The 17,564-nt window shown below is 47.9% G+C and overlaps 1 protein-coding gene across 4 annotated transcripts in view; it reads right to left on the bottom strand.

Annotated features, from left to right (window-relative positions):
- The window catches only part of PPP1R13B (protein phosphatase 1 regulatory subunit 13B), a 90,940-nt gene that overhangs the window by 7,962 nt on the left and 65,414 nt on the right, over positions 1 to 17,564 (bottom strand). Inside the window, exons 5-10 of one of the 4 annotated variants that reach the window (XM_066344532.1) lie at positions 12,320 to 12,421; positions 8,335 to 8,509; positions 7,044 to 7,240; positions 4,188 to 4,352; positions 1,483 to 1,663; positions 227 to 331 (exon numbers count right to left, since the gene is read on the bottom strand). In XM_066344532.1, the coding sequence (XP_066200629.1) occupies positions 227 to 331; positions 1,483 to 1,663; positions 4,188 to 4,352; positions 7,044 to 7,240; positions 8,335 to 8,509; positions 12,320 to 12,421 (925 nt within the window). The remainder of the gene's footprint in view (positions 1 to 226; positions 332 to 1,482; positions 1,664 to 4,187; positions 4,353 to 7,043; positions 7,241 to 8,334; positions 8,510 to 12,319; positions 12,422 to 17,564) is intronic. The other 3 variants (XM_066344533.1, XM_066344534.1, XM_066344535.1) reach the window with 3 other exon arrangements.

Here is a 17,564-nt window from a genome sequence, read left to right as displayed (position 1 = left end):
CTGAAGGATGAAATGAAAAGCCACACAATGTACTCAGGAAATCATCTTAATTTGGTAAAAAGAAAACCAAAAAACCCTCACGGTGCCAGCATGGCCCCAACCCTTACTGAACACGACTCAGCGTGGGTGGTCCAGCCCTTTCTCAGTTGGGAAAAAAGAACGGGTTATTGATTGAGCAGTGTTAAAGAGGACCCAAGCTTCCCACGAGGTCTGCCAGCCAACATACGGTTCGTCAGCGGGTTTGCAGAGTACTGCGTGGAGCCGCAGTCAGGCCCAACGTCAAGGTCTGACACTGTCCATGAGCCGGTCACTCTGGGTTTACCATGGCCATCTGTGGGACACGGAACCAGAACAGCCAACAGCATGGTCAGCGTCCCCACCGAGATTTCTTTCCCCAGATCCACATCTGGGCTGAGATTCTGCCCCCAGTGCGGGGAGACCCAGGTTTCCTGTGTCATCTCACAGCATAGTGGAAAGACCAAGGTCAGTGGTGAACTTCTGAAGGACATGTGCTTGGGGCCCTGGAAGGGTGTCTTCTCCTTGCAAACCAAGAGGTGGCCCCGCACACTCACAGAGAAGAGGGACTTGGGAGATGTGTGCAGCTCAGGAGGGGTTTACCATGAAGGTGGCTGAGAAGTGGACGGCTGTGCTAATGATCTGCCGTTGGAAACAGACGAGTATCTGCTCCCACCACAGGGTGGTTCAGACTATAAATAACAGCTTATCAAAGAAGGCTGCAATTAGAGGTTCACGCCGACCACAGACAGTTTGTATGCAGCTAAGCCTCGGTGGAGATGAGAGGGCTGGTGACATCTCCTGCTGGGGTCAGAAGGAGTTCCAAGCCCCACAGCAGGAGCAGCAGAGGTGTGGCTGCTCAGAGCAGGTGTCAACAAGACAAGAGAACATGAAGCAAATAGACAACTAGACGAGTCTACCAAGAGTGCTGAGAAACACCACTATACACACGCCTGACTCAGGCGAGTCTGCTCGGCTGTCGGCAGTGAAGGGATGCCGCAGTGACCAGGCCTGCACTGTGACTAGGAGCTATAGGGACTGTGTCCACCCCAGTCATGGCTCTCCTCTGCACTGTGCTGGTGTAACACCAGCTGTCCTCCTCTGCAGAAGAAGGAAGAGTCTCCATCGGCCAGGAAGCAGGGCTCTACGGGCACTCCACCAGGACTGTTATGCACCAGCATGGTGCTGGGGGCCGAGGCCGGTCACACCTCATGCATCAGGGGGCCGAGGGCCTAAGTTGATGGTCTATGGCCTATTTGACTGATTAAGGCCAAGATGAGTGGGGAAAGAAGAGCCTTGCCACAGTGTCTGTGGGATGGTCACTGTGGTAGTACACCGCTCCCAAAGGTGCCCCACAGACATGACGCCCCGGGGAGACTGAGGGTGCACGTGGGGCCTCTTCCACAGAGGAGAAGAGGCCTCCCCTTCCTGCTCACCTTCCCCCAGGAAGAGGGTCTAGCCACTTACCAGGTTTGGGCCTTCCGTGGGCAGCCCCTGAAGCCACAGTGAGAGACTGGGGTTTTATGGGGTCCCCCGGGGCAGAGTAGCTGCCTGCGCTGGGGACCTGGATGTAAGGTCCCACTGCAGCAACTCTGCCGGGCGTGCTCAGCGGTGACTGTGGTGATGATGTGCCATTTACACGGCTCAGCTACAAAAGGGGAGAAGTGAGAGTTAACATTCTCCTAAGTCTGAACGGCTCACTTACTCATTTGTACGGAGGCAACCCCATCGACCTGGAAGATGAGTGTCCAGGAAGGGCGAGACTTCAAGAAGGCCCCCAACCCACAGTCCTGAGTGATCCTCTCTGATAACACCGATCATCTGGGAGCTCCATGCACACCAGGACTACTCTCAGCACACTTCCACCTGTGTAACCCTCTCACCTGGGGGACGCCCTCCTTCCCCAGGGGCATCAGTCAAAGCCTGGGCTCTGAGCCTAGCTCCAAATCCTGTCATGGATCTTTGGCTGGAGTCCTATCTCTGCAGAAGCACTAAGTCCTTCAAGGAGCTAGCTCCCTTAAGTATCAGCTAGAATGCACACAGTAACATTTATTTAGCCATCTATGATGGTTAGCTTTACATATCATTGTGGCTAGACCATGGAACCCAATCGGACAAACACATCTAGATAAACAGGTTTTGCTGGGGGGGGGGGTATTTTCAGATGAGATTAACATTTAAATCAACAAGCTATTAGTAAAGAAGAGTGCCCTCCATATGTGGGTGGGCCATACCCCATCAATTGAAGGCCTTATGAGAAAAAGACTGCAGCCCTCCAAGGAAGAAGGAATTTGCCTGCAGATGGCCCTCAGACTCAAGCTGCAACATCAACAATTCCCGAAATCTTCAGGCTGTAGCTTCCATAACTGTGTGATCCAATTTCCTAAAATCCATCAATCTCTTCCTACTTTCACACATACACCCCCCCCCCCGGTCTGTTTCTCTGGACAACGTGACTAATACACCAGAAATGAGGAACAATATGTAAACAGGCACGGCATGCAGAGTGCATGTGCCCTCTTGGCCTCTGTGTTGCTAAGATCAAGAGGAAAACTGTTATCTGGGATCACAGCACTGCACAGATTAACCACCGACCTTTAAGCTGTTTGGTTAAAAAAAAAGGTAGATCTAGGCCCTGCCCGACTAGCTCAGTTGGTTAGAGTGTTATACCGAAATACTAAGATTGCAGACTCAATCCCCAGTCAGAGCACGTACAGGAAGCCACCAATGAACGCACACCTAAGTGCAACAACAAAGGAATGCTTCCCTCTCCCCGCCCCTTCCTCTCCCGTCTCTCTAAAATCAATCAATCAATTAAAAAAAAAGTATGGATTTGTAAGTAAGAGACTTTTCACTGGAGACCACTGATCACAACAGCCACGGAGCCGGCAGTCTCCTTCCTCCTCTCGCAGCCATCCCGCCATCCCACCCAAGCAAAGCCCCCAAAGCTCCCAAAGTCCACACCTCCCCTCCTGAGAGCACCCTCCAAGCAACAGGAGCCAGCATGGGCACCTGACAAACCATGAAAGCACCAATTACTAAATGTGGACAGGGGACTTTGGGAGGTCCCGTCCCAGCTTGCTTGGCTGTCTGAGCCATTCTCCACTCCAATCAGCTGACTTGGGCACTGCTGCCCACAAACCCTGAGCACCACCAGTGGAGAAAAGAGGAAGTGCCCATCCAGCCACGGTGCACAGCAGTCCCCAATTCACAGCACACCAGCTCTCAGCACCAAGAGCAAGAGCACAACGTGGGGACACCTGTCCGACAACAGGGAGGGGCAAAGTGGCCATAGGCCCAGGACATGGAGTATTACACAAAAGTTACAAGCAGCCTGACCAGGCGGTGGCGCAGTGGATAAAGCGTCTGACTGGGATGCGGAAGGACCCAGGTTCGAGACTCTGAGGTCACAAGCTTGAGTGCGGGTTCATCTGGTTTGAGCAAAAAGCTCATCAGCTTGAGCCCAAGGTCACTGGCTCAAGCAAGCGGTTACTCGGTCTGCTGTAGCCCCACGGTCAAGGCACATATGAGAAAGCAATCAATGAACAACTAAGGTGTTGCAACGAAAAACTGATGATTGATGCTTCTCATCTCTCTCCATTCCTGTCTGTCTGTCCCTATCTCTCTCTCTCTCTGACTCTCTCTGTCCCTGGAAAAAAAAAAAAAAAAAAAGGAAAAGAAAAGAGCCTGGGAATAGGATGCTGTAGGCTACCAGTGTCACCACAATAAATTCAATTAAAAAAGAAAGAAAATAAATAGAAGTCTGTTCAAGAGTTTACAAAGCCCTTCTACCTGGGTTCTAAGAACCTTCACGATGATTCCTGGGGCAAGTAAGACAAATCAGTTTACTGCAAGGACACGAGGCCACACAAGGTTGAGGAATTTGCCCCTGTGACACACTTAAAATGGCAGAGTGAGATCAAACCTTCCCCAGTGGACAAGGGACAGCCCCACACAGCAATGGAGGGTGAGGACACAGCCCGTGGCTGCCCATGGAGGTGGTTTTGATTCATGCACCAGGAAACAAATGCCTCTTTGGGAAAGAGGACTTTCTTCTACTGCCACTTTTATGGTTTACTGCCAGTTTATGTTTCACCATCTGGCTGGACAGGGAAATGCCATTATGGCAAAGATGCACAATGCTGGGCTGAACCATCTGCAGATTATCTCACAGAAATACTTTCTTTTCCACGTGCCTGGATCTTCTTCCCGTACAGACGCTCACGCAGCTCACTGATACGCTTGTCCATCATGGCCACCTCCATGTTGCGTTTATTTAAAAGTTCCTTCTGCTGCTGGAGTTTTGAATTCTGTTCCTGATTAAGCTGATTACGAATCTGCAAAACAGAAAATACAGTTTTTATGATCTGCATTGATTAAACAGTCAAATTCTCATTGTAAGGGAGATTTAAAAAAAAAAGAAAAAGTAACTGAGTTCTTATGTGTATTTACATCTATGCGTTGTTGCTTGTGTGCTACATATTCACAGGTGCAGCACAGAGGAAGCCAGAACAGAGTTCTCCTGGACCCAAACAGGAGTAAACATTGGCAAGCACGCATCCTCTCCTTAGTGTACAGAACGACTGCACCAGTAATGACCGTGGGGACCATGACTTCAATGACCAGTGCCCTGAACACATCCTCCAGGTACCTAAGGCAAGGTGTCTGCTCTCTCCCACAGTCCACCCAATGAGACACCTCACTGCGGAGGCACGGGAAAGTCACACAGGATGGCCTCAGTCACCAACCGGAATGTCCTACCATCTTAGTGGGCTGCACTAGCACCTTAGGTTAGTGGGCTGTAGCCAGCGTCTTAGGAAACGGTGCTGTGCAGACAGAAGGTGGTTCTGTCGTGCTCTCCTCCTCAGAGGCACGTGTGTGTGCTAGCACACTGCATGTGTGTGTTAGACAGGGGGAACATGCTTTTTAACCTAGAAATGTTGTAGCTGGCCACCTTCCTGCTGTGTCCTCATAGCTCTGCTCTCTCTTCCTCTTTTTTTTTTAAAGAGCTTTTTAAAATTATTTTTATTTTATTATTTATTCATGTTTGAGAAGAGAGAGATAGGGAGAGAGAAAGGGGGAGGAGCAGAAAGCATCAACTCCCATATGTGCCTTGATCAGGCAAGCCCAGGGTTTTGAACCGGCGACCTCAGCGTTCCAGGTCGACACTTTATCCACTGCGCCACCAGAAATTGTGGCAGTCCAAAATGTTGGGAATAAGTAAATACAAGTAAATACAGTATATTTGCCACACCTCACCAAAAAAATCTTTAAAAACCCTCCACTTTTAACAACTGCTTAAAATGTTAAAAATCATAAACTCTTATATTTTATTTCTATGCATGTATTACAGAACTTAACCGCAACAAAGTGATTTTTCTTTCTGTAATTAAATATTTTAATTTCATGATATGATATTTCTTCTATCATGTGCTAAAAGACCTGTAAAACTTGCTTCTGCTCAAAAAAGCACCCATTGGACAACAAATGAGAAATAGAAATCTTGAGGGGTCTATGGACTGAACATCTGTGCCCTCCCAAAATTTATACGTAGAAGCCCTCATCCTCAATGGTATTTGGAGGTGGGGCCTTTGAGAAGTAATTTGCCTGAGGTCGTGTGGATGGGGATCTTATAAGTGGCCTTATAAGAAGAGGAAGAGGCCCTGGCCGGTTGGCTCAGCGGTAGAGCGTCGGCCTAGCGTGCGGAGGACCCGGGTTCGATTCCCGGCCAGGGCACACAGGAGAAGCGCCCATTTGCTTCTCCACCCCTCCGCCGCGCTTTCCTCTCTCTCTCTTCCCCTCCCGCAGCCAAGGCTCCATTGGAGCAAGAGATGGCCCGGGCGCTGGGGATGGCTCTGTGGCCTCTGCCCCAGGCGCTAGAGTGGCTCTGGTCGCAATATGGCGACGCCCAGGATGGGCAGAGCATCGCCCCCTGGTGGGCAGAGCGTCGCCCCCTGGTGGGCGTGCCGGGTGGATCCCGGTCGGGCGCATGCGGGAGTCTGTCTGACTATCTCTCCCTGTTTCCAGCTTCAGAAAAATGAAAAAAAAAAAAAAAGAAGAGGAAGAGAGCCTGACTTCTGGTGGCGCAGTGGATAAAGTGTCGACCTGGAACGCTGAGGTCGCCGGTTCAAAACCCTGGGCTTGCCTGGTCAAGGCACATATGGGAGTTGATGCTTTCTGCTCCTCCTCCCTTCTCTCTCCCTACCTTCTCTCTCCCTATCGCTCTCTTCTCAAACATGAATAAATAATAAAATAAAAATAATTTTAAAAAGTTCTTTAAAAAAAAGAGGAAGAGAGAGCAGGGCTATGAGGACACAGCAGGAAGGTGGCCAGCTACAAGTCAGGAAAAGACCCCCACCCTGAACCAAATCTGCCAGCTCTCTGACCTTGGACTTCCGGCCTCCAGGACTGTGAGACATCAGTGTCTGCAGTTTAAGCCCTTCGGTCTATAGAATTTTTTTACAGCAGCTCACGCTGACTCAGACAAGGATTTAACAACAGGCACCTATCTCCTCAAGACAGTTTACACAGACATCCTACATATCACCTAAGGAGGCTTAATTCTTTACTAGTTCATTGTATTGCCGACTAGTTCGGTTCTGAGAACACTAAGTGAAAGAAGCCGGTCACAAAGAACACAGCGGGAACCCACGCGTATGAAATGTCCACAATAGGCAGACCTATAGACAGGAGATCCGTGACTGCTTAGGGCCGGGGGACGAGGTTCTGAAGGGATGGCTAAGGGGCGTGGGGTTTCTTCAGGGGGTGATGAAGACGTTCTAATATTGTGGTGGTAGATATGGAAACCCTCAAAGATACAAAAACCACTAAGTTGTACTTTATATGGGTAAACTATACGTTCTATGAATTACATCTCCAAGCTATTAAAAAAACCCTTGCTACTGAATACATTTTGGGCTGCTATAAGTGAGGACCCACAGCTGGCCCCCGTGCCCGTGGGTCCCGGTGCATACTCAACAGTGCCTGAGAGCAGATGTTCCGGGCCCCCTGCCCGGACCCAGCGGTACCTGCAGCTCTTGGTACAGCTTCTTCAACTCCACGGCTGCCGGCCCTGTGAGCTTGCCGTTATAAGGCTGGAGCCCGTTCAGTTTCCCCTTCTTCAGATCCTCCAGCTGCTGGCTCAGCTGGTCGACTCTCAGAATCGCAGTCTGCACTTCCTGCTTCTTTTCCTGGAACATGGCGCTGAATCTCTCAATCTCAGCAGCTGTAATTTCAGAAAGAAAACAACATCACTCAGTTGATACTCTGTTTCTCATGGGGTTTTGTTATTTTTGTTTGGTGATGTTCCCTTTATGTCTATACATTTAAGTCAATCCAGCACTGCCTAGGGCTGGATTTGGAGAGAAGACTGTGACACACGCAATCCCAAATGCATCTCAGCAGCCCTGGGAACACATGCCGTGACTGCTCACAGGGCAGACAGCTGCATTCTCACTCATTCGTGCGTGCTCTCTCATCAGGGCCATCAGTCCAAAAGCGAGCTGGTCAAGCCACCTGGGACTCTCCTGCACGCACCAACAGCCCCAGGCTCTGTGAGGCCAGGGCTACGTTTTCACGAGATCATGAAGCAGCCACTGGCTAGAGTAATAGAGGAACCAAGAGGACACACTCAACACAAATAGTAAGAGGTAAGCATTCGAATGGCTTATCTTAACCCCCAGATAAATTCAAGTTGTCTAATGACAACAGACTCTGTCTCTCTCTCTTTTTTTTTTTTTACAGAGACAGAGAGAGTCAGAGATAGGGACAGACAGACAGGAACGAAGAGATGAGAAGCATCAATCATTAGTTTTTCGTTGCTACACCTTAGTTGTTCATTGATTGCTTTCTCATATGTGCCTTGACCGCGGGCCTTCAGCAGACCGAGTAACCCCTTACTTGAGCCAGCGACCTTGGGTCCAAGCTGGTGAACTTTTGCTCAAACCAGATGAGCCCGCACTCAAGCTGGCGACCTCGGGGTCTCGAACCTGGGTCCTCCGCTCTATCCACTGTGCCACAGCCTGGTCAGGCTCAACAGACTCTCTTAATGAGCTGAGCCCAGGTGCAAAGGGTGGCCATTACAGCTGAAACAAGAGCATCTTCCTACTGCATTGCTGGGCTGGGAGTCCTGCGATCACTTAGCCTAACCCAGCCCGCCCATTCTCCTGGAGGGGACACAGCCACATTCAGTGCTCAGTGCACTGTCTACACCAGCCCAGACATGGGTGTGTGACTGAGTGTGGGACTGAAGGTGTGGGAAGCTGGGATCTGTCCCCCTCCACGCCTGGAGACCCTAGCGCGATGGCCCATGGCACGTACACAGGTTGCCATTCATAATTTTGCTGTAGTCCACCTGTCCCCTCATGGCACGGATTTTCTTCAGCTTATTTTCCTGGGCTTCGACCCGTTCTTTCAACTTCTGAAGCTTCTCATTTTCAGAGAGAGACTGCTGCTGATGGCGCTCCTGCTGCTTTAGAAAATGTAAACGCTGTTCCTAAAAAAAGAAGGAAACAGCTAATTTTGAAAACTGCAATGTACAATTTCTCTTATACAGTAAAAACCTGAAGTGGGTTCCAGAGTATCACCTATCTTCATATGAAAGAAACACCTGAGGAACCTTGTACACACGAGACCACACAACACGGAGACGAATGAATGTGCATGAACGGGTGCAGGGTGGGAAGCGGGGGAGAGGGGGTGTTCACAAGTGGGTTTCTCTCTGCTTGCTGATCTAAACCATCTGACATCACCGTGCACCCGCAGGAAGCCTGCTGCAGGAGAAGGGAGGCTGGGTGCCCAGGCGGGGCATCTCAGCTCATCCTGGCTGTGGGGCCTGGCCAGTGTCCTGCTCTCAGAGCAGGCCTCCTGCTGCTGCACAGTGGCTTACAAGGGCCCTTATTTAACCTAAAGGGAATGAGCTCTGACAGCAGGGGCCTGGCTACTGAAAAGGGCTGAGATCAGTAAGGAGATAAACCTAATCTGCTAAGTGACATCCCAGTCTAGGAAGTATTTGTTTTCTTTAGGATTAGCTTTTCTAAAACTAATGAAACATTTTATAGTCAAACAAGAACAGGACAATCCTAAAGTAAAAATACATGCAATACTCAACAGTTCTTTTCCCTATTAATAGGAACACATACCTTAAGGATAACAGTCAACATTAAGTCTCCATGGTCCCACGTATGTGCATAAAACATACCTGTGTGACATGCAGTCATTACACACTGCCCTCCAAAGGAAGCACACATGTAAATGAACTTGTGACTCACACTGCTGAGAATACCTGACAATTTTCTTTTTTTATTTTTATTTTGTGACAGGGACAGAGACAGAGAGAGGGACAGATAGGGATAGACAGGAAAGGAGAGAGATGAGAAGCATCAATTCTTTGTTGCGGCACCTTAGTTGTTTGATTGCTTTCTTTTTTTTTTTCTTTTTCTGTCTTTTTCTGAAGCTGGAAATGGGGAGAGACAGTCAGACAGACTCCCGTATGCGCCCGACCGGGATCCACCCGGCATGCCCACCAGGGGGCGATGCTCTGCCCACCAGGGGGTGATGCTCTGCCCCTCCGGGGCGTCGCTCTGTTGCGACCAGAGCCACTCCAGCGCCTGAGGCAGAGGCCGAGGAGCCATCCCCAGCACCCGGGCCATCTTTGCTCCAGTGGAGCCTCGGCTGCGGGAGGGGAAGAGACAGAGAGGAAGGAGAGGGGGAGGGGTGGAGAAGCAGATGGACACTTCTCCTGTGTGCCCTGGCCGGGAATCGAACCCAGGACTTCTGCACGCCAGGCCGACGCTCTACAACTGAGCCAACCGGCCAGGGCCTGATTGCTTTCTTATATATACCTTGACGGGGGGGGGGGGGGGGGACTACAGCAGAGTGAGTGACCCCTTGCTCAAGCCAGCGACCTTGGGCTCAAGCCAGCAACTTTGGGCTCAAGCCAGTGACCCCACACTCAAGCTGGTGAGTCCACACTCAAGCCAGTGACCTTGGGGTTTTGAACCTGGGTCCTCTGCATCCCAGTCCAACGCTCTATCCACTGCGCCACCACCTGGTCAGGCAAAGATTTTTCTTAACAGTAATACTCTTGGATCAATATTTGAAATGGAAATAAAAAGAATTAGAAAATATCATGTTGTCCTGGGATGCTGAGGTCCCAGGTTTGACATCCCATGGTGGCTGGCTTTAGCAAGGGGTCACTGACTCAGCTGGAGACCCCTAGTCAAGGGACATATGAGAAGCAATCAGTGGACAACTAAAGCATCACAACTATGAGTTGATGCTTCGCATCTTTCTCCCTGTCTCCCTCTCTCCTTCCTCTCTCCCTCTCACTAACTGTATACACACACACACACACACACACACACATACATATACACACACACACACACACATATTACATAATACTATATACATTTCATCTTAGAAATGTCAATAATGGGATAAAATACTTTCTGATTTAACTTTTAAGTGTTTTTTATTCTTATAAATCCAATAAACTTTATAAGACAACTTTTAAAAGCAATTTCAACTAAACCTATTATTTACATAAAAGTGGAGAGTACAATGAATACATGGTCATTCAATAAATGAAAAAAGTTGGAACTGGACATTTGGTTAAGAAAATCTACAGATTTCATCCTGACCAGGTGGTAGCACTGTGGATAGTGTCAGACTGGGACATGGAGGACCCAGGTTCGAAACCCCAAGGTTGCTGGCTCATCTGGCTTGAGCGTGGGGTATCACTGGCCTGAGCATAGGATCATAGACATGACCTCATGATCACTGGCTTGAGCCCAAGGTCTCTGGCTCAAGCAAGGGATCAGTTGATCTGCTGAAGGCCCACGGTCAAGGCACATATAAGAAAGCAATCAATGAACAACTAAGATGCCACAATGAAGAACTGATGCTTCTCATCTCTCTCCCTTCCTGTCTGTCTGTCCCTATCTGTCTCTCTCTCTGACTTTCTGCCTCTGTCAAAAAAAAAATCTACAGACTTCACTTATATATGGAACCTAAAAAATAATAAATGAATAAACTTGACAAACAGACTCAGACACAAAGAACAGATGAAGGTCACCAGATGGGAAGGGTGTTGGAGGAAAGGTGTGAGAGCGCAGGGTGAAAAAGGTGAATGGGGTTAAAAAGTACATATTGGTAGTTGTAAAATAGTCACAGGAATATAAAGCAGCAGTTTTCAAACTTTTTACATTTGAGATTCAGTTAAAACAGGAGAATTATTCTGGGGACCGCTAAGGCAGAAAATCACTCTTTGCATAAGCGAATTCGACTAAGATCACTGGGTCTATAATCTTCATAAAACACCAGACTGGTTAACAATTTCACTGACTGGCACAAAATCTCTGGTAGACTGATCCATAGACTGGTGGTTGAAAAACATTGATGTCAAGTATAGCACAGGAATACAGTCAACAAATACTGTAGTAACTCTGATGCCAGGTGGGTACTACAGTTTTTAGGGGGATGACTTTGTGGGTCATGTAAATGTCTAACCACTATGCTGCACATCAGAAACTAATATAATATTCTAAGGTCAACTGTAACTGAAAAGCAAAAAAGTACATTAAACAGAAGAAAATCTTACAGAGAAAGCAATAAGAACCCAGGAAGTGATGTTGACATGTCTTCACAGCAGCTTCCGAACATTTACTATCATTAAAATATGAATAATTTACAGAATGCATGGATGACAGGTCTCAATTTTAAATCTATAACTAAACCATTATTTAGAAAAAATTTAACTCCTCCTGTTAGAGTTTTAACAACAAATGGAGAACTTGTGTAGACATAACAAGCGTGAACTATGCCCCTCACCATAACAGACCAAACTAGTTCCCTGCAGAGTGGCACACAGGGAAGCCCTGAGGACCAAGTGTCACTATCTTTGGGGCCCATGACCAGCATTATCCTCACAGATTGCTGACTTCCTGTAGAACACGTATGCCAACTATGCCTGCCGAGAACACACCAGAGGAAAAAGGAGATGACAACAGAAAGCGTTCTTTCTTTTTAAAATTTATCTCCAATGGGGTAAGGTCAACCACTTCCTGTTGTGCCTGTATGTGCAGGTCAAGGGTCAGATGCCCCCACTCTGACTGACATCTTCCCACTTCAGGAAGCTACGGCATGTAGTTATGCTTTTGGAGATGAGAGACAAGGTGTTGAAGACTTCTGTGACCTGGTGCTACGGACAACTGCTGCCCAGGAATGTACTACCCCAATCTAAAGGGACAACTGAACAGCACACTTTTTGAGCACTGCCCGACCTCTGCTTTTATCGACTTACCTTGGCAACCAACATCTGCTGCTGATTCTCAATTTGCTGTTGCTGCCTCGCTGCCATATCCTGGAGCTCTGAGAGGGTCAGTTCCACACGTGGATGCCCAACCTGCAGAGAAGAGGAAACACTCAGGCTGAGGCGTGTCTGCATAACCAACTTCCCTGGGGTGGAAACGCACACATGTTGAGGTTTTAAATAGGCTCCCTGGAACTCAGGAGAGTACAAAGTAGTCTGGTTTTCTCATAAGAACTTTCCTCATTGTTGAGTACTTTTATTAAATATAAGTAACAGTTTTTCTAACCTACCAGATACTATATTTAATAAGAGGTCCAACTTTAAGCAAACCTTTCCATATGTGTATTGAAGTGACATTCCTCTTTTTTGCACTGCCTTTTTAGGTTTTGGTTTGGGTTTTTTTTTTTTTTGTTTTTTTTTTAGAAAGAGAGAGAGGGAGGGAGTGAGGAAGGAGTATCAACTCATTGCTCCACTTAGTGGTATACTGATTGCTTCTTGTATCTGCCCTGACTGGGGATTAGACCAGTGACCTCTGGCTCAGGCCAAGTCAGCAATCTTGTGCTCAAGTTGGCAACTTTGGGCTTTGAACTGGCAACCTCAGCATCCTGGGTTGACACTCTAACCCCTGCATTGAGTAAATGGGGATGTCAAATGCTTAAGGATATACAAATGTAAGGATGAATGTTATCTCACTATCACCTTGTCTCAAGAAACTATGTAAAATATTATAACATACAAATACCTCAGTAAAACACATATATATGGCCTACACCAAGGACTGACCCAATATTGACAGAATTTTATACAGGAAATGGAGACAGAAGGTAAAGCCTAGAAGCGTGCTAACAAACAGATTTGAAAGTATGCCCTCATTCTCTGCTCATGATAATATAATCGAGAATTTTATTGTGCTTATCTTGTGCTTTGCACTGAACTACACACTTTACATTGAAGCTTCATAACAACACTATCGGTGGGTACTGTTACTTCCCCATTCTGCAGTTGAGAAAACAGGCATAGAGAAGTTCAGATAATCTGCCAAAGTCAGCTGCTTACATGGGCAGAGAGAGCCCTTGCTCTGGACCACCACAGGGAGTCCAGTCTTTCCTAAACATGCCCTGCAGGCATGTGTTCCTGGGCCTGACGTGTTTATGCACGATCACAGTCTTCCTAGCAGACCTGCACCACGGGAAGGAGAAGGGACGGGCCCAAGGGCCCGAGGCTGATGCAAAGGAGCAGACTAGACTCTGATTCTAGCCAGGCCTGCATTCCTCCAATCCCTCCCATGCTGCTGACCATGCAGGTGCACCGTCCTCCTCAGACCTCCACTTTCTACCTCTGGGCCATATGTGCTCTTACCTCCTCCCACCCCATGCCCTCGTCCTCTCACGAAGGTTCTGTCCTGCTCCTCTGCCTCCCGCCTCTCCCAAACCCTGCAGTGCTCAAGCACATTCTTTGCTCTTGGAAAATGGAATCAGGAGTTGTTGTCTTAACCGGAACCCCCATTCTGTTTATCTAAGATCCTGAGCAAGCAGTATGGACCAAGTCCCTTTTCAAAACTAGACACTGTAAATAGCTAAGTTACAGAAACTTCCATTTGAAAAGAAACTTGTTTCTTCTACCAAAAACAGTCTGGTAGAGTCGTCAAAGTTCTCAAAATTTGTTTTAACACTAATAATGTTTCTAATTTCCACCTATTGAGACATTTAAATCACAATAAAAGGTTATTTTTTGAAATCTTCAGAAATTTTACTCCTTAAACATATATATATATATATATATATATATATATATATATATTTTTTTTTTTTTTTTGTATTTTTCCGAAGTAGAAACGGGGAGAGACAGACAGATTCCTGCATTCGCCCGACCGGGATCCACCCGGCACGCCCACCAGGGGGCAATGCTCTGCCCACCAGGGGGCGATGCTCTGCCCCTCTGGAGTGTCGCTCTGTTGCGACCAGAGCCACTCTAGCGCCTGGGGCAGAGGCCAAGGAGCCCGGGCCAACTTTGCTCCAATGGAGCCTCGGCTGCGGGAGGGGAAGAGAGAGACAGAGAGGAAGGAGAGGGGGAGGGGTGGAGAAGCAGATGGGCGCTTCTCCTGTGTGCCCTGGCCGGGAATCGAACCCGGGACTTCTGCACACCAGGCTGACACTCTACCACTGAGCCAACCGGCCAGGGCCTTAAACATATATATATATATTTTTGTATTTTTCTGAAGCTGGAAACAGGGAGAGACAGTCAGACAGACTCCCGCATGTGCCCGACCAGGATCCACCCGGCACGCCCACCAGGGGCAACGCTCTACCCACCAGGGGGCAATGCTCTGCCCCTCCGGGGCATCGCTCTGCCACGACCAGAGCCACTCTAGTGCCTGGGGCAGAGGCCAAGGAGCCATCCCCAGCGCCCGGGCCATCTTTGCTCCAATGGAGCCTTGGCTGTGGGAGGGAAAGAGAGAGACAGAGAGGAAGGAGGGGGAGGGGGGTGGAGAAGCAAATGGGCGCTTCGCCTCTGTGCCCTGGCCGGGAATCGAACCCGGGTCACCCACACGCCAGGCCGACGCTCTATCGCTGAGCCAACCGGCCAGGGCCTTAAACATATTTTTGATAAGAGAAAAACAATCTCCATTTAACAAATCTTTCAATTTACATTAATTTCTTAATTTTACTACTTAAAGAAACAAACTATTTCTTTGGTCTCCTCTCCCCACCAATGACTTAGAATAACAATGTAAAGAGGACAGGAGAGTCTGGCCTGTGGTGGTACAGTAGATAGATCGTTGACCTGGAACACTGAGGTCACAGGTTTGAAACCCTGGGCCTGCCCGGTCAAGGTACATATGACAATCAATCAATGAACAACAACAGTAAAACAACTGAGTTGATACTTCTCGCTCCCCGTCACTCTCTTTCCTCTCTGTAAGACTAAAAAAAAAAATAAAAGGCAGGAGAGAAATTTAACTGTATTCTGATACTTATATCTGCGGACACGATAGAGCTCTTTGTATGTGTTGTGTTGCCTGTATATTTCTAACTAGAAAACTAAGATATAATATGTTATCATAAGCAACTCAGATATTATAGCTTACGTATTTAATAAAATTTTATTGGAAGTAGAGCTGACATGCAGAAAACTATAAAAATCACAGTGTACAGGCCCTGGCCGGTTGGCTTAGCGGTAGAGCGTCGGCCTGGCGTGCGGGGGAACCCGGGTTCGATTCCCGGCCAGGGCAATAGGAGAAGCGCCCATTTGCTTCTCCACCCCCCCCCTTTCCTCTCTGTCTCTCTCTTCCCCTCCCGCAGCCAAGGCTCCATTGGAGCAAAGGTGGCCTGGGCGCTGGGGATGGCTCCTTGGCCTTTGCCCCAGGCACTAGAGTGGCTCTGGTCGCTGCAAAAGCAACGCCCCGGAGGGGCAGAGCATCGCCCCTGGTGGGCGTGCCAGGTGGATCCCGGTCGGGCGCATGCGGGAGTCTGTCTGACTGTCTCTCCCCGTTTCCAGCTTCAGAAAAAAAAAAAAAAAAAAAAAAAAAAAAAAATCACAGTGTACAGCTCAATGAGTTATTTCAAAGTAAACACTTGTGTAATTTGATTGTATTTTAAGTGGGTTATAAATACACAAGCCATCATAAACCAGTGAGTTGAATAATATGCAACATCTTATATTTCAGTACACATTCCCTTAATTGTTCAATGAGAATATTTAGCAAAAAGAAGCGCCTTTTCAGAGTTTAATAAAAAACCTTTGATGCAAATTAGACCCTTTTATGATGGGCCTATCTTTATGCACGCTCTTCCTGGGAACTAACCCCCAGAGCAACAATTCTAACTTCTCCACATGAACCGGATTTATTCAAACAAACCTATGACCTCATTCCTTGCTTATTCTCATTACATCTAATAAGAAATCAACCTATTCCCTTGGGCACACTGAGGTCCCTCATTTTAGGAGAGTTACCTGATGAGCTCAAGTTCAAGTCACAGAGAGGACAAGCCCCTTGTAGGACCAGTAAATTAGCAGAAAAGCCCTCTCAGTGACAGCCAGCAGGCTTCTGTGAATGCCAGCTCCACTTTCCTTCCTACAGGGCTCAGGGTCCCCTTTCAGGCCAACATTCTAGAACTCTGGATCCCAGGGAGAGTACTGATGCTCTCCAGCCTAACCCTGATAGCACCCATTCTCCATGACACACAGAGCCCACCCAACTCCAGGTCTAACTGACTCTCCACCCCCAGCCCCCAAGAGCAGAGAAAACGGAAGTCTCCCCACCACACCATCACCTATCTGGTCATATCATCCCCTTCTTTCTCCAAATTTCTACAAATCTGCTTGCAAAAACACTGAGAGACTTTATTCCCTCTAACATACAACACTTTTACATACAAAATACTAACCTGTGAAAAAACTTATACCAGGGACACTAGCTAATGAGAGACTTCCAGGTTCTGTGTAGGTCCTAGCGCATTCGACACCCACAGCACCTGCCTAGTGCCTGGCCACAGCCTTCAATCAATGATCAAGGTCTGCTGAATGGACTTACAAGCGACTCAAATACTCCCAGATCCTTCTATCATCCCCAGATCACACTCCAACATGGGTAGCATCTTTTCAAACTCACAGTGTGGCCACCACCCAAGCTGAGACATTGAACATTTCCATCACCCTAGAAAGTGCCCTACTGGGCTCCTCCTCCCCCAACCACTCCTCTGTAGGGGGGGTGGGGGGGAGTGCTGTGCCAGGATGGCCCAGCTCTGTTTGCTCTGGAATTTCATGTCAGTGGGACCCTACAGTTGGTACTTCTTCACATCTGGCTTCTTTCACACAGCACTGTTCATGTTTTAGAGATTCATCCAGGCTGTTCCATGCACCAGTGGTTCCTTCCTTCCCACTGCTGAACAGTACGTAGGAGTACGGATAGACCACAGTTTGTTTATCCATGTCTTCTGAAGGACGTGGATTTTCCTTACTTTTTGGCTCTGAGGAATAAAGCACCTTGAACATTCATGTACCAGGATTTATGGACAAAATGTCTGATTTTCTTAGATGATCAATTTTAAGAAGTGAAACTGGTGGGAACAGTGCACAGAAACTGCCAGACTGTTTACCGAAACGAGGGCCGTCTTATACTCCCACGAGCAACGTGAAGTCCTAGCTTCTTCAGGCCCTTGTTGACACTTGTTCACATTTTAATTATTCATGTTTTAAATAAAGTGTTAACCTCTTGGCAAAGAAAAGATTCCAT

This window comes from Saccopteryx leptura, chromosome 6, assembly GCF_036850995.1.
Source record: "Saccopteryx leptura isolate mSacLep1 chromosome 6, mSacLep1_pri_phased_curated, whole genome shotgun sequence".
Classification (NCBI taxonomy): domain Eukaryota; kingdom Metazoa; phylum Chordata; class Mammalia; order Chiroptera; family Emballonuridae; genus Saccopteryx; species Saccopteryx leptura.
This window is presented reverse-complemented; position numbering and strand designations above follow the sequence as displayed.